Genomic DNA, 24,155 nt, shown 5'->3' with positions numbered 1-24,155 from the left:
TATTTTAGCTGTGTATTTTTATTTGTATAAACATTAAGGAAAAGCATCAATCTGTAACCTCTGGGTATTTTTACCATTTCTTTAAAATACAGAAGTAATTGCTGCATACTTCTTCAAGAATAAAAGGGAAAACATTAAAACCTTCATTTTTCCCCACCCACACGTTTCTCTTCCCTCACAGATCCCAGCCCTCAGATTGCCCCTCCCTCAGCAAAAGCCTGGGAAAAGATTCACAAGCACATGTGAAAAATGATAGTTTCACATGGCTGCAGTAGGTTCACATCCTTATTATGTAAATGAGTGGTTTTGGTTTGAGCATCTCTTTTGTGGTTTTTGTGCAGATGGTTAAATACTTAAATACAGTGGGCCAAAGTGTTCCTACTGGAATTTCACTGGCTCTGGCTAAACTACATGAGGATTCAAAACAGGCCACGGACCTAAACTCTACTTTTGCTCATAATGAAATGACCAAATGGGTAATGGGATTGCAGCACAGTAGCAGGAAAACACCAGCCGTGGACAGATTTCCTTCTGTCTGTTCAGTAATTAATGAAGTACCTGTTGAATGGGGTAGATCTGAGGAACCTCGCCTCGCTGCTGTGATCTGCACTTCCTCCAGACAGGTAAGTGCAGAGCTGTGTGTGCTGGAGACTGAGTAATTAGCCCAGGCAAGTTGTAAAATCTTTAGGAAGCAAGTGGTGTCTGTTTTCTTTTGCACAGGATGCCAAGAGATGTATTTAAAGTGTGAGAGTCAAAGGTCAGCTTGACATCATGTACTCTAAGAACTGTCTTGGATTCCTGTTTCATGTTAGGAATATCTTCTGAGAGCCGAGAAGCTATTGTGTTTGATGAGGAGCAGGATTAGTCTGCACCAAGTAAATCTTATGTTCAATATTGTGAAAAATGTTGTAAGTGTGAGATCACTTAAGCAAAGTAGCAGGCTGTCAAGGGAGACAGTCAAGGCTGGAAGTGACACTTTTTCATCAGAGGTGGCTCACAGAGTAATGAATGAGCATTGCTCGTTGAATGGGAAGGGCTGGGGGCTCTGCTAGTGGTCCCTGCCTGAGCAAAGGAGCCCAGCAGTGGGCAGGAGGCTGAGTGCCTCCTATGCAGGGGAAGTGCAGCTCTGAAAGGAACATTCCAGCCTCCTCTCAGCGTCTGTTACACACTGGAAATGTAAATTTAATGCAAATTCTTTGAGCTGCTCACAACGAAACAATTTGCATTCTCCTGCACTAACTCTGACCCAGTGGAAATTTTAGGGGCAATAGTAATGCTTCGTATAATTCTTTTAGAACTAATTGGGTTACAACAGTGAAAAAGTCTGCTCCAATCTCTATGATTTCTTATGCCTGTTTCATATTTATGTTCCCACATTTTTTGCTTGGGTTACAATATTTCAGAGTTTTTAACCAGTCTCTTCTGCTATCAAAGTTAGTGAATGTGTTAACATTGCATTTGGTAGCAAAACACATGAGCCAGATGTGAGGCTGAAGCTCTAAATATTCTGCTAAGGTTTTTATCTTCAGATTGTTCAGGCTTATCCACTTGCAGTGAACCAGTGATAATAATGTATCTTTCTTTCTGTCTTTGCTCTGGAAAGATAAAATTTGTCATTTCCTAGCGTTATATCCAAGTGCAGCAAATTGCAAAACAAACGCATTACCTCTGAATTATTTTGAAGGGATGGTGTGTGTTAAATTCAATTTCAAAATCAAACTACAAGAGGTTAAATATCAATCCTTAATTTGTGCCAACACAGTTGGCAAATCATCTTAAAAAGGGCCAAAGAATTATTGCTTTGGTAAAAACAGAAAATTTGAACTTGTCAGTTTAATAGATGGGCCTGTGTCAGAAATGCTGATGGCTTTCAGAAGGTTTAGGAAAGGCTGTTCTCCACCATTGCCAATGGAGCGATGCTTCGTAAAACAAACGTTCATTTTGCCCTCCAACAGTGGTTTTAGCAAAATGGAGTCATAGGCAATACAAAATATAATCCATAGCTTTCCATCCACTGCACCCTACAGAGCCACAACCAGGGAACCAGAGGAAAGAGATCAAAAGGTTCTAAAAATGTCAGGCAACTGGATCTTATTTAAATTATTAGGTGAGTTGCCCTCTTGCTTTTAACAATAGCAAAAACGTATCATGTAGCCTATTTTCCTCTCTCTCTTTTATGCTGCTTTTGACAGACTGGTGTAAATTGCATATAGAAATTGTGTTTTCCAGCATCACTTTGGACAATGTTTGAAAACACATTTTCGTAGAACAGTGTATTATTCAGAGGTATTTGAATCACATAGAAGCTGGAGGATTTGGAATAGGTTCTTAACCAGTATTGACTGAAATAAAACTAATTTGTAGGGGAAAAACAAACAAACAAAGCAAAACAAACAAACAAAAAGCAAACAACAAAACCCAGAAACCTGGCTTTGGTGGCACTCAGTGAATACAGGCACTTAGGGAATATAAGAGCTTATCTATAATTCTGTTAAGCGATTCGACTTATAAGAATTGCTTGTTTCTAGTTCACATGCATATGTTAAAAGGCTTTCTGAGTTTGCAACAATTGAAATCATTAAAATCACATAAGAAGACGGTTTTTTCAGACGGTTTACATTGGCTTAAATGTAGAAAGTTAGATACAGTTGCAACTTAATGTTGTAGTGCAGTGTAGTAAAGCTTTCCTCCAGAGCTCTGTGTCCAAGCTCAATGCTGCCAAATCCTTGTTCACTCAAGTGAATGTCAGCAAAGCCAGGGTGCTATGGTATAATCCATAGTGTTTCATGAGCATGTCAATTCTTGATACTATTGTTCCTACCTCAGATTTTGTGAGGTAAAGAATAAGGCCTACGTAAGAGATGGCTGAATATTCAAGTTCTCTAATTCTCTAATTTGCTGAGTAATTTTGTTCCTAAATCATGTGAGCAGCAAATTGTACTGATTAAATAAAGGACCAATCATCCGAGACTGATGTGCTTAAAATGAAAGAAATAGAAATAAAAAGTCATCACTATACGTACAATTAATAATTGTTCTTAAAGAGAGTTCATACCACCTACTTACAGGTTTGCATGTGTCTGTGTGTATGAAAAGAGGGCTGAAATGAGGGCAAAGAAGACCTCTGCACCACTCTGTCTTATTTATGTTAGCACCCTTGGGATTCTTATGCAGAACAGATTTAGAGAAACAGTATGAGCTATTTTTAGGATTCCGTTCATTTTCATTTACCTTATAGCAGCTCACTGGGTTTCTTCTCACAAGCTGTATTGGTTTAAGGTATGGGCAGGGGACTGTGAAAGTGAAGTGAGTTGGACTCGCATCCTCAGGGATTAAAAGCACTGGGAGACAAAACGTGCTGGAGACGAGCAAGCTTAAGCTTGCTTGTCTGGGCATAAAGAGCACCAGTCAGACTGGATGACAGACACCTCAGCATGACGTGCAGAAGACAAGTGCATTGCTAATGGTGCCTGTTTTCTCTTATGTTGCCCCAGGTAGCTAAGAGAGTTCCTGTACAGCAAACAGAGGGAGAGCCATTTGTAACACGACAGACTCACACTAGGGCTGGCAGGGAGTGCTGTTAACCTCAGAAGCCTTGATGTGACTGTAGAGCCTCGGGATCTGTATGGGAGACAAGTCTGAAAATTAACAGCCTCGTTAATCAAATCACAATGTTTTGACAACTTCGTGGTGTGTATGTAATCTATCCTGTATACAATTTGGCGAAGGCTTTCAGGCATCAAGATGGTTTTTGCAATAACTTTATGTGGTAAAGCTCCACCCACAGTACAATTACTGGATTGTATGCCGATTATCAAGAGGTGAAAAGGCTTAATCAGCTGAGCTGTGAAAAGCAAATATTGCCAGGATAGTGAAGGAGTTGCACATCTCTTTGTTTCCCGTTTGTTTTTCTGAGTGGAGCGTACTCACCTTCATCTCTTGCTTAGAAAGTCTGTGTAAGGGTATGCAACCTCTCCCACCTGAGCCCAGGCACAGGACATACCCTTTTTCAGAGATAAAATCCTTTGAATTCATTGATGTGTTTAGTCGAGAGAGAATGGGAGTAAGTACAGGAAACCAGAGCTTGTCCTCAGAGCTCCACTTCTGCATAGCAGCAGGATGCTCAGTGTAATTTGGGGTGATTCTGGGTACCTTACACATCAGACAGTCATTTTCTGCTTAAAAACAACTCTCCCCCAAATCCTTTGTTCTCCAGGCATCTTGTAAGTACCTTTCCTAAGGAGCTTAGAGACAGACAGCATCCTCCTGCAGAAGCACCTAGGGATTTATGCAGAACACTTGTAAATGCTTTTTGGTATTAATTGTGTAGATGTCCGCACATCTAGACAAGACTATATCCACAAGTATTTCTGAGCTATAAAGAACTGTTATTGCTGCTTATAATGTGCTTATGAGAATGAGGCATGATGAACTGGCAAGAGTCGCACAGTGCATTATCGTCACCAATGCTATGAAACAAGTACGTTGTAATACACGTCCCTTTGTCCTTCCTGCTCATTGTCTCTTTGCAGAGGTAATATTTTAAATCACAACTGCACAACTGAAAAGCATTTGGAGCAAGAATTCTGTGCTGTCGACTGCATTCAGCTGTTTGCAAAAGACATATTAAATCACAGAGATAATGATGGGGTCACGGTTGTAGCCATCTCATTTCATCTCATGCTTTTGAATGCTTTCAGGGAAATGTCAGTGTTTGATTCTCCAGACTGTGAAACTGAGGCACAGAGAAGTTACCTGCACCTGACTTTGCTGAATAGTGATGGCACGGGAGCAGAGCCTGTGCCTGTGGCCAGTCCCATTTATTGCTCTGCCTACTCTGTCCCCTCTCCCTGAGTGACCCAACCCTCATCATGCTGAAGCCAGCTGGTTGAGGCACCGAAGGTTATGGGTCAGTGGTATGCTGCTGGTGGGTTGACAGTTGAACAAGATGATCTTAGTGGTCTTTTCCATCCTTTAATGATTTTATGATTCTGTGACTCCTGGTTTCCAACCTGTCTTATGTTGGATGTCTGTATCCACTCTTCGGTTGAAGATGTGACTGCAGAATCCATAATGATGCCAAAACTCAATTCTGTTAGTGGCAAAGCTGTGGTGCCATAGGTTTTATTGTCCCTGATGGGAACATATAGCACTGAGCACAATCTATGGCATTATTAGTACCTCAGCCAGTTAAATAAAAATAGCTCAGACGTGTGTCCCTGTGCTGTAATCACATCTCCAAATGCTAGAATAGCGAATTCTGGTAGAGGTTATCACTGCTCTGAGCAGCAGCATTAATGAGAAATACCGTAATTTTCCCAGAGCATAATTCTGCATAGAAGCCTTACTCAGATTTTTTCCAGCTGATATATCCTTTTGTTGCTGTCATGAGGCTCATCCCTGATCCTTATTCCTTTGGGAAGAAGGAGACAATCCTTCATCAATTCCTCTCTTATCCCTCTGCTAGCTCTGATTTTGGTGAATTCCTGTGTGGAGTGTTTGCGTGGTAAGGGCCACAGGTATGAAATATTTCTCAAAGTTGTCTGGCTGGTGTAGCTCCTAAACCAGACACGTGGCAGTCATGCAAGAGGGAGAGTGCTTCGTGGTATTGGTTTTAGGAGAATGGGTCATAAATGAGAAAAAGCTGAAATATGGGATATTATATGCCAAATGCATGAAAATTCCATTCATTGGAGCTGTTTCAGAAATCTGTTCATATTAACATGTGTTGTTATTATGAGTCAGGCAGAATTTTGCCTCAGTAGTGTTCTCTTGACATCCCTTTGTTCTGGGAGAGCAAAGAGGACTGGCTTTGCAGTGTACTTAAGACCCAGCTCGGCTTAAAGCTAATGAAGAATGCGTACATTTAATTTGTTAAAGGGTTTTTCTGACTATTTCAGGGAAGGGGAGGGGGGGTTATTGCCATTTCCCCCCTAATAAAAAGCAGGATCCTGTATCTTGGGAATGTTTACAATGTAACAAAACACAGTTATGTTCGGTTGTAAAATTTTAAAGGGGACTGTGGAGGGACACCTCAGCTCAGGGGGTGGGTGGAGGTTTTGCTGCCAATGGGATCCTGAGCTCCTCCAGGGTGAGCCAGGCGTCCCCGCCAGCCAGTGCAGGGGGCTCAGGGCGAGGAAAGGGATGGGGCATTATCTCATTTCCTTCCCAGACTTCCTACTACTGTTTTGGGCAGTTTATACCTTAAAGAATGCGTAAGGCAAACAAATATTTTTCTCCCCAGTGTGTGAAAACCTGTCTTTTGCATTATTAAGCTGCAGAGGAAGGCATAGCTTATCTGGCTCAGATTCTTTGCACGTACAGGAGAATCTGGCCAAAATACATTTCACGGCTTGTCTGTCTGGGTTAGTGTGCTGCTTGCTGTGAGTGAAGGAGAGGAAAGAATTAATGCTTAATACCACAGTCTTGCAGAGATTGCTCGTGTATGCTTATCGCTTCTAAATAGACAAACAAAGCTAAATGTGTTAATAGATACCTGACTGGAAGTGTAAATGAAACAAAAGCTATCAAATCAGGATTTTATCCATTTAATTGTAGAGTAGGTGGTTTCATCAGCCATGTAATAGTTTATTGCCTTTCAAGGCTTATTTATTGTAATTGATTAATGAAGACTTAGAGCACCATTCTCTTATGGCTAACAAAAGGAATGAAGCTGCAACACTGTCTATGTTTCTAATTCGCTGGGTTACTGCAGACCTCCCTTGATATTTGAGATAATGCATTCTTACATCTCCATGTCACACTGTCCATTTCCCTGGGCAGAAAACAAGGACAGAAGCCTGACCCGTGAGGTGCAAAAGGCAAATCTACATCCCTTATCCCACGCTTGCTTAGGACCATTAACAGCCATCTCCAAAATACTGTGTGCTCTTCTGGATCACAGCTGTAGAAAGAGCCAGAGCAAGGATAGATGAGAGTGGTTCCAGGAGAGCATTACTGTACCACTCAAAACATCAATTCCTAAGTGAGTGCATTAATCCTGACTTTGAGTATGGAGTGCATATTTATGTTATAATGACTGAGTATAGACTCAAATGCTCAGCATACTTGAAAGAACGTGTCTCAAAAAGTTGCTCTGATGAGAGAGGAAAAGGAAGAGGAAAGGCAAACTCCACCCCGTCTAATGAATAGCACCCTGACATATGCGCGACTCCCACTAGGAACTGAGCAGGCGGGTTTATAAAGCATGGTCCCAATTATTGAAGCCCATGAGCTGTGTATGTGCTTGGGTTGTGTGTGTGCTCATTACCCTGCTTGCTTTCTCAGATAAGTACCTAGTGCCAGAAGAAAGCTATGCAGATTTTCTTTCAAAATCTACTGCCATGTTTTTGACATAGTTTTAGAGCAGCTTGTGCTGATGAACCCCTGAAGCAACTCCACCAGACTTTACATTTGCACTGGGAATGATGCTGATCTGCTGTGCACATTTTCCTTTCTGAAAGTCATTATCACATGCCTCTCTAAGAAAGACGTTTTTATGAGAGGTGGATCACTGGGGTGGGTTTCTTTTGCATGGCCAATGTGCCCCACACTCCAGCCGTAACAATGCGGCTTCACTGGGCACTGGGTCATACAGTTGACCTCAGCTAACAAGCTGTTCCTGTTTCTAGGCTACTGGGAATGTTTATTGGCCACTGTTTTCCTCCTTTCTGAACACATAGTTATTTCCCAACAACCAAATAAATCATAAGGTCACAAAACTCATAGAAACTCTGACACTCTCTGTGATGCAGGACACAAAGGAACTAACTTCAAGCTTAGCAGCTTTAAACTTCTATGATATATTTTATCATAATGTGAATGTATTCACTGAAGTTATTTGTACTTTTTCGTTCAATTATGCACACAATAAAATGGTATTAAAATTGCTCAATGGAACAAAAATCATATAGTGATCTTTCAAATTGGTTCAGTTTAGCTGTGTGCTCTTACAAAAAAAAAAGTACTATAACTGTACTAAACTGAGCATAAGAGTAGCAATTTCTTAATGCAGACTTCAAGAGTAGAAGCGTAAGGGGAGACCCATACTAACATGCTACATTGACAAACTCATCTGTACAAAACCCAGCTGTAACACTAGGGAAACACACTCATTTATCAATAGCAGTTTTATTCATAATGTGTGTACCAAAGCTAGACAACAAATTAGTAGACAAACAAAATAATTGGTCAACCTTACTATAGTCATTTTGCAAAAGTTGCCATTCTGCTTTCCTGTTCACATTTGGTTCAACTGTTTTGAAATATGTATCTTCTTGGCTGAAAGTTTCCCAGGCTGCTCCTCTGCTTGAGAATGAATTTGGAAAGAGAGATCTAGAATATGATTCTGGCTTTTTGTAGTACGGGGAATATAAAAATACAGAGACAGGCATGCACTTACAATCATTCCCGCTGCAAAGCAGAAAAAAGAGGAAGAACTATGTTCCTTTTTTGAGGCAGATCTTCAGCCACACTTACTAAGATCAGAAAGCTGAAATTTGAAAGCAGCCTCCATGAGTAATGTTCATTGCACTGCTCTTGTGAAATGCTGAGATGTCGTTTAGACTTCCCAAAGCCATGGCTTCTTTAAAGTTGCCCTCTACACAAATTACTCATCCTGCTTAAGGGTTGTTTGTTAAAGTGTCAGTGTACACAGCCAGATGATTTTGTGCTGAGATAACGGCCCGCCAGGAAGCATGCAAACACTGTAAGTGGACTGATCTCTGAACTGCAAATGCTTCTTATTCAGCTTGGTGCACCTCCTGTGCCAGAGTGCTTCTAGATGCTTCAGCCACTTTGTCTTTCCAAGTTTGTGTTACAAGAAAAATGTAAGGAGGGGTGTTTTTTTCTCTGTAACAGAAGACTGTAAAATGTCTCTTCAGCATTATAGCAGTATTTAGCTAGTAAATCTCCACATTCACACACTCTGGGACTTCATTTTCAATCCAGAAAATCTTTGAAAGTTTTGAGCTTCTTTATTAAATTATTTTTTTTCCTTTACAGTAGCTTAAGAGAGTCCATGCTCACCTCCAAACCACCCCCACCCATGCCTCAGCTCATCACAATAGGGGGAAATTTTAATACATGTACACAATTAAACCGGCCAAAACTTTTGACAGTTAGGTTGTATGCCCTATGATAACTCCACTTTTATATAAGTATGCCTAGCACTCTGGTTGTAGGACTATATATGGTTTTTTGCTGTAGCTTCTCCAAAAATCGATGCACTCATTTGCATGTGTCACACTTCCAGGCAAGAAAGACCCAGAGAAATCACTTATATCAATACCAACTATGTGTAGACACTAACCCTGCAGAGGATTTTTCACTTGGCCAACCATTGGCCAAAAGGGAAAGTGTCATAGGAAACAGAACAAAAGGAAAAATGTTGAGAAATGATGAGTTCCAAGTAACTCACACTGCATCCTTAATGCACTATTAATATATTTCCTAACAGAAAATAAACTAATAAATGCCCATCATTTTGCTGCATTAACAGAGCTTCAGGACATGGTTGCCATGGAAGAAAATTGCCATAACTTGTGTCCTGATGCTGATACGTATGTCTGCAATTTCCTTTCTCCTTTAGCCTCTTTTAGTTTCATTAATTACAGTTGTTGCTCGGAGAGGTTGTAGACTGCCCACAAGGGACAACTATTTGAGAATTTCAAAAGCATGGAACTTATTTTATGTTCTGAACTTTCACAGTTTCTGTGAAAAGCTAACATGCACCTAATACTTTTAAAAGTCAAGTTCTGTAGGTTATGATTAATATACCACACAGATCCCAAAGGGATAATTACAAATTAATCAGCGGTTCAGTACTCCCAAATGAAGTACTTTAAGGTTGCCATCTCTTTAAAGCTTTCCTTTCCTACTTTTATGGAAAGAAAAAGAAATCACTAAAGAGTCTGATCTTGGTTTGAGTCAGCCCTTTCTCTGTTCTTCAGGTAATCGAGGAACCAAACCTGAAGCTTCCATTATGTAGCAGTTAAGAAGGCTTTTTGGCGAGCTCAGCAGTACTTGCGAACAATGCTCATCCAACCACAAGCCATTAAACCAGTGAGGCACATGAAAACAGTGCTTAATGGACACTGAGATGTACAGATAGTGCTTGGCTCCCTACATGTTTGTGTGTGTATGTGTGTGCATGAGTCTCCGTATGTGTATAATTTAGTCTAAGTCTCCTAGAAAAATCATACAAGTGTGTTTAATTTTTAATCGTGTGAGAGTATGCAGCCCCTTCTTTCAGTTCTATTGCTAAAGAAAACTTCCAAGTTTTGAGTCTCTTTTAGGAAGCCTTGTTCAGCCAAACATGGAAGCCATTAGGAATCCTTCCATTATTTCAGGAGGAGCTAGACTGAGTTCTTACATTTGAAACACAGTATCTGACTATTTAGGCTTTGTTCCTTGCTGTTTGCAAAATTTCTGGAAAGTTGTTGGCACTCCATCTCTCTCTTCTGTCTCCACATATGTAAAATGAGAATGACAACTGTACCTCAGAGGAATGCTGCAAAACTTTACGTATAAACAGATTGGCATACTTGGGTGAAGTTCCTCAACTAATGAGAAGTGTTCTGATGGATAGGCGTCCCTTGGGAGGTCATAAAAACAAAAACAAAACTGTGTAATTGAGTTCAGGGAAATTATTTTTTTGGCTTTCATGAGCTTACTTTTGTTCAAGATGACTGATCGGTCCTTCTTTTTTCTCTCCTTATCATCAATAATATCTTTACAAATCTAATTATGTGGCTTTATACAAAACTAAGCCAAGACATATCTGAAATATCCATATGAAAGAGTATGAAACTTGAACATGGCCAGTGATAAGAAAATTCCTTTTAAAAAGATTCCTTTCTCCAGTTTCTTAAGCCCTTTGGTAGATAAAGTAGCTATGAAAGAACCAGTAAAACTTAGGCTGCATTTTATTTTGTGAAGAACACTGGAAAGTTGGCAAGAGGTAAGATTTTGCAGTGAAACAGGGAGTTGAACAAGTTGTAAATGATTTTAATATCTTCCAGATGGCATATTTTACTTGGGAACTGAGTTTGGAGTAATTAGGCGCATGTGAATTTCCTATAAATACTAACCTTCACCAGTTTGACATTAGAAAGCTCCGTCATCTCTGAAGCCTTTCAACTGCTAAGTGTTTCTTTTTCTGCTACTTAAAGTGAAAGTCGTGGATTTGGAAATTTGTCTTATTTGACAGATAGAAATCTTTTTCCATGAAAAGGTAGCATTTTTCTATGCCAGAAAGTTACGAACTGAAGTTCCTCACTGAAGAGGTTTAAAATTGAATATTTCTTCCCAGAAGAGGTCTTCATTTTTATATACTGGGATTATTATATTATAATATATTACAGAGTGTGGCAAGCAGTGAAATCAATGGAGTAAGCTTGAACTTCAAGATCAACTATTTTCATTGGTAAAATGCTTTTTGCAGATAGATACTTGAAGACCTTAGCAGATGAATTTTGTTCTTACTTCCCCTAGGACTCCGCATTGCTACAATGATCAGAGCTGGACCACAGCCTCCCATTCTGCATGATGTTGTTACATTTACTCCCAGAGTGAATACTGATGTTCACATTTATGTTGAAGAATTTTCCAAATTTATTTGATGTAAATAGAATAGAACTAAATAAATACAAGGAAAAGCACCCTGTCACCACTTGCACTCTTCAGCCATGTATCAGTGTAAACTGGCTCAGATCCACTGACATAAAGGGGCTAATCTCATTTGCAGCAGCTAAAGATCTATCTGCTGTTCTCAGTGGAGCAGTATAGATAAAGTGCAGATGTAATCTTGCTTATTTAGTTCATATCTTCAATTCTGCCAGTCCTGGTTATTCAAAATGCATGAGCCAAACAACCAGAAGCATGTGATAAGATGAAGAGTAATCAGATTTTAAAATAGCAATGATTATTTTTATTACTTCTGGGTTTTCAATTTTTATTGGTTAAGGTATGTTGTATATCAGATTCCTCTGCTCTGCAGAGAATTAAAAGCTTGATTTTAAAATGGAAGATGAAATTCTAAAGCACTCGATGATGTCAGAAAACAATGTAATAAAAACACTGTTGCTAACAGTCTCAATCAAACTGTTGCAGTGAGCAACTGTAGATATTCATCCATGTTTTTGTCACATCTCTTTTTTACTGCAGTATTGTCACACACTAAAATAGACCCTCACTGGTTCATTCTTAATGGAGACCCAATGTCAGTTAATGGCATTAGTAAATTATTGAACAGTGGCCAAATCCCAATGGCCTTATTCCCGGAAACCTCTTAGGTTGACAGGACCTTTGTATGAATAACTTCAGTGAATTTTGGCCCTGGGTGAAGGCCATAAAAACACCAACTCACAAAAGACCAACTGGAACAAAAGCCTCCCAAACTGACAGGGATTTCAGTAACTTACAGATCTCCAACTGATTGCAAATTGCTTATGTAAATACCCAGCCCTTCAGAGGGAGGTGGGATTCAGATGGTATGCCACCTCCTTCAGAGTGCTTCATCCACACTATGCATCCTGCACAACCAAAACCAGCTTAAATGACTTCTGCCAGAGGTGTTCACTGCCACCTCAACCTCACTATCACTGGACTGTGCAGAAGTTCTGGTGTAGAGCAACCTGACAGACACAGTGGTTCTGGGCAGAAATACAGCCTCTTTGGGACTGCACCTAATTTTTTATTTGTAACAGCGTGTGCTTCTTTTTCTTGTTGCTAATAAAGTGGGATTAAGTTTGGTATCCCTGGAGTGCCTGCTGTTCTGGAGCTCTTAATTCTGGGATACATATTGCCTCGTGTCACAGGCACCGCAGTAAATCCCACACCGTTAACCCTCAGTCATTAATGGGACACAAATCCACAGTGCAGAATAACTCAAACTAGTTGTTTACCTTTCCTTTTGCAATGCCTTCTGGATGGCTAGAAGGGAGACTTAGGAGAAAGAAAAAGTTTGTTATAAAATAAAGGCAAAAGAGAGTAAAAATTCTCATAAGCAAATATAGTCTAGTCAGGGTGGATAATTTCTATCAGGGAGAGATTTAGCAGCTTGGGAAAAGGAGAACTAGAGAAAGACAAGAAACGGAGCTGGAATATCTTTTCATTCTAACAGGTGAATAACCAAAATACTCATAACCACACTATAGATGCATATCATCATAGGCAGCAGAAAAATATGGTGTATTCTGATGTAAATTACAGTTGTATATGCTTCACTGATTGTTTCATAAGTAACATGGCAGATATTTAGATTTCAGCTGAGTTCTGCATATGTCTTCAGAAGGAATTATTTTTATGCAAAAGGCATGAGCTTTTGCTGCTCTAGTAATGAGCACAGCATGTCAGGGCAGCTGGCTGCAGCACTGCAGGGCTTCCCAGCACCCCACCTTCCCTCCCGCAGCACAGTGGGTGGTTGTGCATCTCAGGGGTCAGCAGCACGTTCACAACTGAAAACAGACAAGAGGACTGTTATCACCTACTAGAATCTGGAAATGAAAAATCCAGCAAAATCTGTATTCTGCAGCTGTTTATGTTTTTTCATTGCCCAGTGCTCATTTTTATAGGTGCAGCTTCGCCTTTTCCTCAAACTTATAACATACACTTGCCAAAAAAAAAAAAAAGAGACATATACAGCAATTATTTCAAGAAGTTGTGGAGCAGTTCTAGATTCCTTCATCATTCCAGTGGGAAACTTTCCCAGACGTCATGATATGGTACCATAAAACTAGGACCGTCCTGTGTGCACGTGCCCAGGCACGGGCTGGGAGAAGCAGGGCAGGACAGGAGCTCTGCAATCCAGCAGAGTCCAGTCAGGAGAACAGCCTGCACACCACCAGGAACTTTGTTGCAGTGCAGAGTGAAAACAAATGGGATTTCCGGAGGGAGCCAGCAAGAAGGGAATGCTTTTTACCTCTTGGCATAGCAACTCCTTGAGCATACCCTCTGAACCTTTCTGATCTCATACATGAACTCATGCAGTGGTCTTTCACCTGAAACTTGGAGCAGTGGTTAGCACTGTGTTTATATTTATGTCTCCGTGCCATAAACCCTAGAGGACTATAACATTACAAGAAATATTTGCCACACCATTGGCAGCAGTAACTGAGCGAAGAATTGCCAAGTGGGAAATCCAAATTTGCAAACTCAGTTCTCTGGGCCGCACGCCAAGGCTGTCTGGGCACTGCGGAGGTGACACATTCAGTCTCCTCACAGGGATGCCGGCGTGCCAACTGCATCCCTGGCACAGCATCTTCTCCTGACAAACTTACGGAGAACTGCTACCAAGTCCAGAGGGAGATGCAAGCTGCTTCCTGAGCTTCCTTTCAAGTTGTGACTGTACTTTCCCCCATTTATGAGAACAGTTGTTTGTGATAACGCTGTGGTCTCCAGTAGGATTTTGAAAAGGGCAGAAGTGACGGCAGGACTTTGGTTTCCAAGTATAAACTAGTAAAAGCCAGAGTAAGTTAATTCCCCTGCAAAAAATATCCATAAATACTCAGTTACTGCAGCCCAGGTTTCGTATGTTGCTGCCAGAGTGGGAGAATCCAAACCCATCTGTTTACTGCCAAATGCAGGACAGGATCCCCAGAACATGAAGGCTGTGAGGCTGATGGCTACAGCTTCCTGTTTGCACATCTTACTTCGTATCTACTGTCTCACAGCTCAGCTTCTTTCTGTCATTTTTCAGAGGAACAGAAAAAAATCGGAAAAATCCTCCAGTCTTCCACGGGGCAATAAGACCTATAATTTCCAAAATCCATTAGAAGACAGCTTTTTAGTAACCAAACTGTGTCCCTTAGAACTGCACAGGAGACAGAGAACTGTTGATTACAGTTCTGTCGCTATAAGGGACAGTGGGAAGGTGTGGGAAGGCTCTTTGTGCTGAGGAGGAGATAAAGGAGAGTGAGAGAACAATTTTAATGTTTTTTGCATATTACTTCCTATAACAGCAAAACTATTCATCAATGATTTTTTAGGTGTATGTGACTTGATAAGGCTGTAGAAGATTGTTTGTTCTTCATGTGTAGAATTCAAGTGCTGAATTCAGACTTCTTTTTTAATTATATGAATAGTAAAAAAACATGTAAAACGTGATCAACACTTTAGTAAAAATTGTTTGTAACATTTAATAATCCAGTAGCAGTGCTCTTCTAAATATTAATTTGAAAAATCATCTACTTTTGAGGCTTGAGCAATGAACGGCATGAGGAAAACTGGTAAGTAATGACAGAGAAAGGAGAGCAAAGATCCACTCAGAACTGGAAAGGGATTATCGTACCTGAACCCCGCAAGTGTCAGGTGAAGCAAAACACAAACAGCTTTAAGTACTTGCTCTTCAGACAGAAGAAAATACTCTGCGTCAGTGTTGGAAGCGGTGTGGCTTTCAGTGACTGTGCTGTCTCTTTAATGAGCAGTTAAGGATGTGGAGAAAGGTTGTCCCATTACAAATTCTCTGGTCATTATTCCATAAAGGCTGAAAACCTGAGTTCATCCAAGGGATGTAGGCATTCCAAGGGACTTCATGTTTATATTCCTAAGCATATTTGTAACATAACCAAAAATGAAAAAAGAAAAGGGAGGAGAGAGAAATCTTTCTGAAGTCCTTTAATACCTCTTCTCCCAAGTTTCAGATCCTCAAATGTATACATCATAATGAAATAATAGTAAGAACAGAAGTGCAATTTGAAAAGAAAAAAAAGGCAGCTTACTTAAAGTATCCATAAAATTCTTTCAGAAGTGAACATTTCCTCTTTGTATTTCCACCAATTTGAGCCGGGGCAGTGAAGCTAGCTAGCTGAGCAATAGCTCCTAGAAAAATCAAATCTGTAGAATGAAATGCAGTTAACACAATATTTCACATATGTTAATGCTTATGGTTCCATCAGTGTCAGCTTTATTTTCTACTTGATATACACCAAAGCTGGCACACGGTTTTAACTGATGAGGTAATGTCATTTTTAATTTAAGGAGCCTTAAGCCGTCCACTTTAACTAGTGATATCATCTCTGCAGTTGTCTTATGGGACTTCATGTAAACATAAGTAATGTGCCCTGGATGGTTTGGAACAGGGTTGTTAAAAATGACATTGGTCATCATGAAGACATTTTTTTTCCTTTGATCTCTTTAAAAATGTCAGACACACTTTACTGTCCTGTCATTTTTAGCTCTTCCTTGTGTATTAACATGCTCAGAACATTTCAGTGAACCCAACAGCGGAATAAAGGTCTAAACAAATTAATGGCTACATTTCAATGTCAGTTGTAGTAGGATAATGAAAAGTAAATGGGATTGTCTGGCTAACCTGTGAAGTGAAACAGCAGCGTGGCTGAGACACAAAGAGGCACAGGCAGGGCAAAGGCTTTCCCTGCAACCCAGCAAAGAGCAGAGCAGAACCCAGTCTCCAAATGCCACTGTGTTTTAGCAAAAGATTAAACCAGTTCTTCAGATTGTGTCTGCACGTCCTTCCTGCCCAAGGCCAAGTGAAATCATCTGCTAATAAAACTTAAAATCCAGCCTATCTCTGCACCTGCAGCTTGTGCCTCTCTGACTAGGATGCTCATTTGTATGCTCCGGGCTGGCTCGCTGCACCAAGCTGCTGGCCCTGCACAGCAGTCAAGGTGTGAGACCCAGCCCCACAGGCTGGCACTGCTGGTGGCACAGCTCAAGTCCCTGCTATGACTGCTGCTCCCAGGCACTTTTTCTTTAGCATTGCTTATTTGTACTTTCTATTATGAAATGCTTGGGAATCTGGCAAGTAAGCAGGAGAGCCCAGCCTGTTGGGCAGTCACATGCTGTACAGATAAGAATACTTTAGCATGCACTCCTTGATTCAAACACCTATGCAAAGGTGTTTTGTAATGAGGGCTGGTTCATTGGAGAAAACTCAAGTGTTGTGATAGCTGTGTGGATTTTGAGATTTGCTGAAAAATGTTTGTCCAGCTATTAGAGAAAAGAGCAGATTTTTCTATCACTGATCAACGGCGTGGTGGAGTTTTGAAGAAAATCTAATGTTTTGGGATTTATTTGTTATTCTGTGGACATATGTTTGGAGGACAGCATATGGAAATGAAAGTATTGTTCATAAAGAGCTCCAGCTAAAAAGACGTTTCTGAATTCATAACAGAACTTCACAGTTTGAAAAGAATGCTATGCATTATGTATTGATAACAACACCACATAGACAAAGGAACACAATTTAATAATGCAGAATTGTGCTCATGAGGTTTCCTTTTTTTTTTTTATGTTAATTGGTTACTTTAGCTGACATTGTCTGCGAGCATAATGGACACCATTCTTCCTAATAGTTCCATGTTGCCAGATGATGTCTACAGACATAATGTAGTCCATTTTAATTATTTCATTTTGCTTACATCTTTCAGCATAATGCATTTTCCAAGCAAGCTAGCATTTTTCTTGATTATCTATGTTGTGTTATGGTTTCTAAATTAATTAGGTCTTCTTCTTTCCTGGAAGTTAAAAGTTTCTTCCTTCCATTTGTCTACCAGGTATGATTATGTTGAAGTGATTGATGGAGATAATGCTGAAGGACGCTTATGGGGAAAGTACTGTGGAAAAATTGCTCCCCCTCCTTTAGTGTCTTCAGGACCATATCTTTTTATTAAATTCGTTTCCGACTATGAAACACATGGAGCAGGATTTTCTATCCGGTATGAAGTTTTCAAAAGAGGTGAGAAACAATTCACTGTTATTCAGCTCCTAACCTGGGATTTTTACTTTCATCAAAAACATTTTAGGGGTGGGGGGAATACAGGAAAATGTTTGAAAGAGGAGATTGTGCTACCTTTGTTGTTACAATGGGGTGCATGTATTCAATGAGTGTAAAGCATTACATATGCAGTGGTTCAGCTGTATGTGAGAACTGACTCCTCTGGGTGTAATCTGATAGTCTTCATCAGCTGTTTGTTTGGACCTTCTTAAAACCATTAGCTTTCTTCTTTTGTGTGATAATAATTACTATATGATTTACAGTGTTTCAGCCCTAACAGCACTGTAACCTTCCGAGTCCCCAGCTTTCTCTGGTTAGCACTCATTCTGTGTTCCCAAGAGACAGCTGTATGCTCAGAAGGGTCCAAAGTACACATGGACAGCAGATGATGTTGCTGTTCCTTTCACAAATCATGTTTGGGAGCCCAAGGAATAGGGAAGGTCACACGGTTCAGAAACATGTCCTACTGGCTGATTGTGCAGGGAGCACAGATAGCTATACAGGCTGTAAAGAAAGCCCGGAGAAGCAATCTAGGGTTAACCAAACCCATAGAGAGTCCCTCTTTGATCAGTCTCTGAGCCAACAGCTAGAAGGACAGTGAGATCATGTTTGGCATGCACCTTCCCTATAGCTGGATGGAGATAAATAATTCATTTATTCCATTCCTGGAGAATACATGATCAAAAGTAGAGAGAGTACAAAAAGATAAGAAGCTTAAAGTAACAAACAAATATTGACTTCAGTGTCAGCATTTAGAGTCATATTTACAAAAGCAGCTCAAAGGTCCACATTTCCAACACAGACCCCTCCCAGTTACTGCTACATTTTCTAAACCAGTTCACATCCCTTTTACATGCCTAACTCAGAGCCAGATTTTCAGCTGCGTTCAGCGCACACACTTGATGGCAGCTGTACTGTTAATGAGGAAAGTCGCAGTTGTGGGGTCTCCGTTGTATGCTAGTGCTGCTGTGCACAGTGCTAATTGGGGTCACAGACCTCTTGGTCACTATCTACCCTGTCTGTAAGTCCACTCCTAGCTATCAGAAATTCTTTTGGTGACCTTCAGGATCAAATGTTTTGAAAGAACTCACCATCCAAGTGACACCAGAAAAAATATCACTATTTATTCTGCTCTCTTTAGGAAGCTAAACTCTTGAAATCATGTCGTGAAGCTTCTCAGTGCTTATATATACACTACCATCTTTCATAAAGACCAAGGCTGAAACAGAGAGAACAACTGAAAGAGTAGTTTGTGAAACAATAATTTTAGCAAAGGGATGATTTCAAGAAGAAAAACTTTTATTTATTTTCTAACAGTGAAGTTGTGAATCAGAACTCTGACAGGAGTGTTGTGCTTATTCCTTGTGTGGTCATTTGCATCTCTCAGTAATGTATATTAACCATGTTATGATGGCATTATGAATGTGATTTTACACAGGCAGAAGTCAGGAAACTCAAAATTATGGCCCCCAGAGCAACTTTAACTCTAGCTCATTCCACATAAACGATATATTAAGGCAGCAAAGTTATCATCAGGTACAGCATTAGAAAATGCTGTGTGTACACAAAGGACACCAGTGATAGTTGCTGAGGGAATGCGGCTCTTTTTAACTTTTGAGTTAATGCACAGATGCTATTCCAGATTTGCATTTTAATTTCTGTACCAAATGAAGCTGACCAGTTTACCCTGTTCTGCAGATGAAGCTCAGATGTGCACATCAGACTACCATGCTCTTCTTTAGCATACCTTTATAACCTTGCTTAACTATTTCCCAGATAGGAGAGTCATTAAAGTGATCCCAATCTCGACATCCTGTGGTGCTGAGCCAAAGAGTGAGCTGTACTCCAGCATTTCTGCATTACAGGATGTTAAAGTATCCTTAGTTGTAGAAAAGAAAAGCTTCCTTGATCTACTGGTGTCCTAAGTTGAATCCTCAGCCTAGCACTCAAAGGACCACACTCCGTGGAAACTGTGGGGAGAGTGACTATGATAAATGCAGAATGGGCTTTGAGAGTAGGATCACATGTAATCTCCATGCCTTGGAAGTATATATTCTCTTGGGTCTCCACAAGAGCATTTTCTTCCAGCAACCCACAAAGACCTCTCCACGGAGTTCCTTATATCCTCAGTGTTAATTCCTAAAATTTCTTCACAGCGTCAATAAAGGGTCAAAATCTGTGGAAGGCGTTTAAGTAAGGCAGCTCTTCTGTTTTTGTTTCTTGCACCAGATTGGCTTGAACATGTTTAAAATAGTGCAAGCTGGTACTGAGATGCCATGTGTGAGCGTAAGGAGCCTGACAATCCTGCGCGCACAGAGCCAGGATTTGGCTGTATTTAATAAAGCAGTAATGATCCCAGCTTACATTGTATATTGCATCTTTTATTGGATTCCAAGAAGAGTAGAGAGCGCTTTATGCTATGAATGGCATACTCCAAAGCTATTTTATCCTGGAACAGCAGCTACTGGTGGGAATGAGGAGCAACAGCCAGAATATAACCCTCCCATATGTGATAAGGAGACAAGGGAAAGACGAGGAGAGGAGAGAATTATCTGGCTAACGTGTATGGGTGCAATTGAATTGTGGGCAAAATGTAATTTTCCAAATTGGAATGGGTCAGGTTAAGTGAGCACTAATATCTGCTTCTTCCAAAATATGCCATGAAATGTTCTGAACACTGATGTGATAGCTCAAGCATTTCTCATCAGTGTCTGCTGAAGGACAAAAATACCTGAACTGATTACATTCATTCAGCCTTCTCTCTTGCTTGCTGAATTTACTTGGGAGGTAGCCAAATCTGTGGGGGGTAATATGTTTGGCACATTCACAAGGAAAACATTTTCTGTGGTGAAATAAGAGTATGCATATATGGAACAAGCCAGACTGTTTTCCCTCAATGATCTGTGTTAAGCGTTAGAAATCCTCTAAGGCTACTGACTGCGGTCTCTAAGGAAGCTGGGCATCCTCATCCGAACTGAAAGCTCTCTCCTGCTCATACAGACCTGTTGCAACTCACCTCTGTTGCCTACGTCCTTCCTTCAATCCATGTCAAAAGATCTTCATCTGAGCCCTCCTCCGCAAACTCCCCAGGTCAGCTGCCACTCACAGATGCCCCAAACCCCATAAATCACTTTCCATTAAACTGGGAGTGTCAGAAGGCAGAGAGAGGAGTACCTGACTTGACCCTGTGGGAAGATGTGTGGGCAGAGCCTGCGGCTTACCCAGAGCACACCTGCAGGTGTGGGATCCACAGAGAGGATTCCCGAGGGACATAAACAAGGGAGAAACACAATCTGTGACATGAGGCTCTGGATTTAGTCACTTGTGTTCACAGAGGCAAATCCAGTGACCTAGCCTTTCATTCCCTTGCTCCTCCATTGCTACCTGCCTCCTCCACCAAAATCAGTGTTAGGAGCAGCACATTATGCCATGGTGAGGACACTGGGGAAAGCCAGCATGTCAACATTGACATTAGGTGACTTCTAGCAACACCGCCTGTAATCACACAGTTTGTCATGCCTGCACTAACAGCAACATTTTACTGGTGCACCTGTGTCAACACCACTCAGAATGAGTCACTCACCCTTGGTACATGTACGAATTACCTTTCACATTTAGTTTGTCAAGAAGGCATAGGTCACATCTGGCAGAGTTACTGAGTCAGTGCTCCAGGAATCTGAAACCACTACTCCCTCTACTGAATTTACTCACCCTCTTTCTTAAAAAATTCTATTTCACCAATAAAAGCTTGTCAGCCATAAGATTTAAAGATTTGAGCTTGAAGGGGCTATAATTATTTCTCTAGGGCTCTGTCGAGATTTCTGCAGCTTACAGTTTCATTGTTCCCGCATGACTTTGTATTTGTCATAATTTTTTCTAGAGCTGGTACAAGTTTTCATATTGTTCTATACAAATTGAAAATTGGAAATCAGACAATATATGTGAATTGTGCTTTAAAAACCTGACTATCAATAATATGAACAAGCTGGCTGAGTGGTTAATACAGCAATTAAAATGAGGTGTTACATTGAAAAGCCACCTTTGCTGCTGGGGAGACAATACAGCCTAATTTGTTTTCCAGCTAACTGCTTTGTTAGAGACACAGTGTTAACCCAGGTGAATTTTTCTTTCCCTTGCAGGACCTGAATGCTCTAGAAACTTTACTTCATCAAGTGGAATGATAAAGTCCCCTGGATTCCCTGAAAAATATCCCAATAGCCTTGAATGCACTTATATTATCTTTGCACCAAAGATGTCAGAGATTATACTGGAATTTGAAAGCTTTGAACTAGAACCTGATTCAAATACTCCAGGGGGAGCATTCTGTCGCTATGACCGATTGGAAATCTGGGACGGATTCCCTGATGGTAAGAGAAAAATGGACTGTGATACACATAACCATTACTCTGTAGTGGGCTGAAGAAGGCACATTCTCATTTTTTTAAATGCCATAGTAGAGAGGTCCTTGTTTGATTTATGTGAAATGAGTTAAATTGAAGAGAAATAGGGAAAATGCTCTGTAAATTCATTCAGTAAAGCATATCACAGTGTGAATGATTTCTTTATGAAATATGTTTAATTTTGAACAGTTGGCTCGGGGAAAAACTCCATTTTTGCAGAGAATATGTGATGAACCTCGTACACTGAATTAAATCAAATACGACACCTTACCATGGATCCCCAGACTTCCACAGATAACACATTTGGATTATCTAGTAATTTCCAAAATAACTTGTGCAAATTGGAGTTCGGGTACTAACACTCCAACTGGAGAAGGAATGAGTTTTCAGAATAGCTACCAAAGCAGAGAATTTTTTTTGCCTGAGCATATGTTGTATCCGTGCAGTCCGAATCACACTCGGTGAACCATTACCCAGGTCAGTGGGCAGTCCCCAGTTAGCCATTCAGGAGGCATCAGTGATCAGACACCTCAGGGTTCCTCACTCACAGTGCTCCCTCTTCCTGCACTACAAGCAAATCCAAAGGCTTTCTCTTAATTTGTTGATTTATAATCTCTGATTAGCCAGGCACATGTGCCAGGGTGGGTATGTTGGTGCTCTACTGGAACTTCTCTGCTGTCTCAGTAATTTTCCACTTATCTGTTGAGCAAGCTTAACCTTGTGTAAGTTTGAGAAGTGCATAGCTACATCTTGGCTGAGGCTGGAGAGCCTGTCAGCCTTCATTCCACCCCATGCCCAATCTCATACCCGTTTTTAACAGTGGGGCAGTTGGACAAAATTGTGATTACTGTTTTTCTTTTTCTTCTTTTTTCTTCTTTTTTCCACTAAAAGAGGCTACTCAAGCTGAGTGCCTAGCCTTTAGGGCGTCCAAACACCCATACAGATTGTGCAAACAGCTATGTCACACTGTTGGTGATGTCTTTTTCACTGTTTCTGTGTACGGTGCAGGCTGATAAAGTGAAATATCATGTAGCTGTCGTTTTCCTTTTCTTCAGACTGGTAGCAAAATTCATTGACTGAGGATTGATTTTGTTTGTGTTGGGTGCTAATTACAGATAGTTTTGTTTTCCAGTGGTGTGATAACCCATATTAAATAGATATTTTCTGTCAGTTTCTACAGACTGCTAATGCTACACTAATACTTAATTTAAATGAAAACATATAACTTCAGGAACATATTTTAATGACACATTTAAACTTGTCTACTTTCTTAGAGAAATCCTCAATATCGTTTTAATTTTAAGTTTTTATTGATACTGCAGTAAATAAGTATGTGTTTTTTAATGTATATTTTTTCTTCCTTTTTGTTTTATCTTTAATGGGTTTATCATGGCTCTTTTCAATCCTCTCCAATAAACAGGGAGGAAAGAGCCATGACAGTAACTGCAAGTAGTATTTAATGCTTCAGTTAGAAAAACAGTATTGTAGCAATACAATAATGATGTCTGGAACATTTAATAATAGCTTTATTTGTACATAGGCCAAATCCTTTCAAGCTAAATTCCTGTAGAGCTTGGATTTCAACTGATATGTGAAAAGATGATCCAATCAATCAATTTGTGTAATATAACAAAAAAAAAAAAAAAAGGCTTTGTTGTTAGTGTCAGAGGGTTTCAAAGCAGTAATTTCCTGGTTCAAGAAAGTGACTGAGCCATATTGAAGAGCAATTAACAACAGGCATTATCTGCTTTCCAATTCCCTCACAAACTCTAAATCCAAACTGCTCCTGACATCCAATAAGGGTGTTTATGTGTTTGTAAATATTCAGCTGAATTTTAGACTAGGAAAAAGCATTTCCTTGGATACAAACTGATGGAGTTTGTGGCATTGTAGGGAAACATTTGCTACAGCATTGCACTGTAGGATGCTCCTCAGCCAGCAGTCAGGCTTTGTTGTTGAACTTAACAAAGGTGGAGAGGATGTATTTGTACATGTGATACATGCATCACAGGATGAGC

General features: G+C 40.3%; 1 protein-coding gene across 4 annotated transcripts in view; it reads left to right on the top strand.

The window, feature by feature from the left end:
* The window catches only part of NRP1 (neuropilin 1), a 106,641-nt gene that overhangs the window by 26,064 nt on the left and 56,422 nt on the right, over nt 1-24,155 (top strand). For all 4 annotated transcript variants that reach the window (XM_065731469.1, XM_065731468.1, XM_065731470.1 and 1 more), the window contains exons 3-4: nt 17,517-17,698; nt 21,877-22,104. In XM_065731469.1, the coding sequence (XP_065587541.1) occupies nt 17,517-17,698; nt 21,877-22,104 (410 nt within the window). The remainder of the gene's footprint in view (nt 1-17,516; nt 17,699-21,876; nt 22,105-24,155) is intronic.

The sequence above is a fragment of the Cyrtonyx montezumae genome, unplaced genomic scaffold (genome assembly GCF_038088225.1).
Source record: "Cyrtonyx montezumae isolate F1298 unplaced genomic scaffold, pur_monq_1.0 scaffold_14, whole genome shotgun sequence".
Classification (NCBI taxonomy): Eukaryota; Metazoa; Chordata; class Aves; order Galliformes; family Odontophoridae; genus Cyrtonyx; species Cyrtonyx montezumae.
The sequence above is the reverse complement of the archived record's forward strand: the minus strand, read 5'-3'. Positions and strand labels throughout refer to the sequence as shown.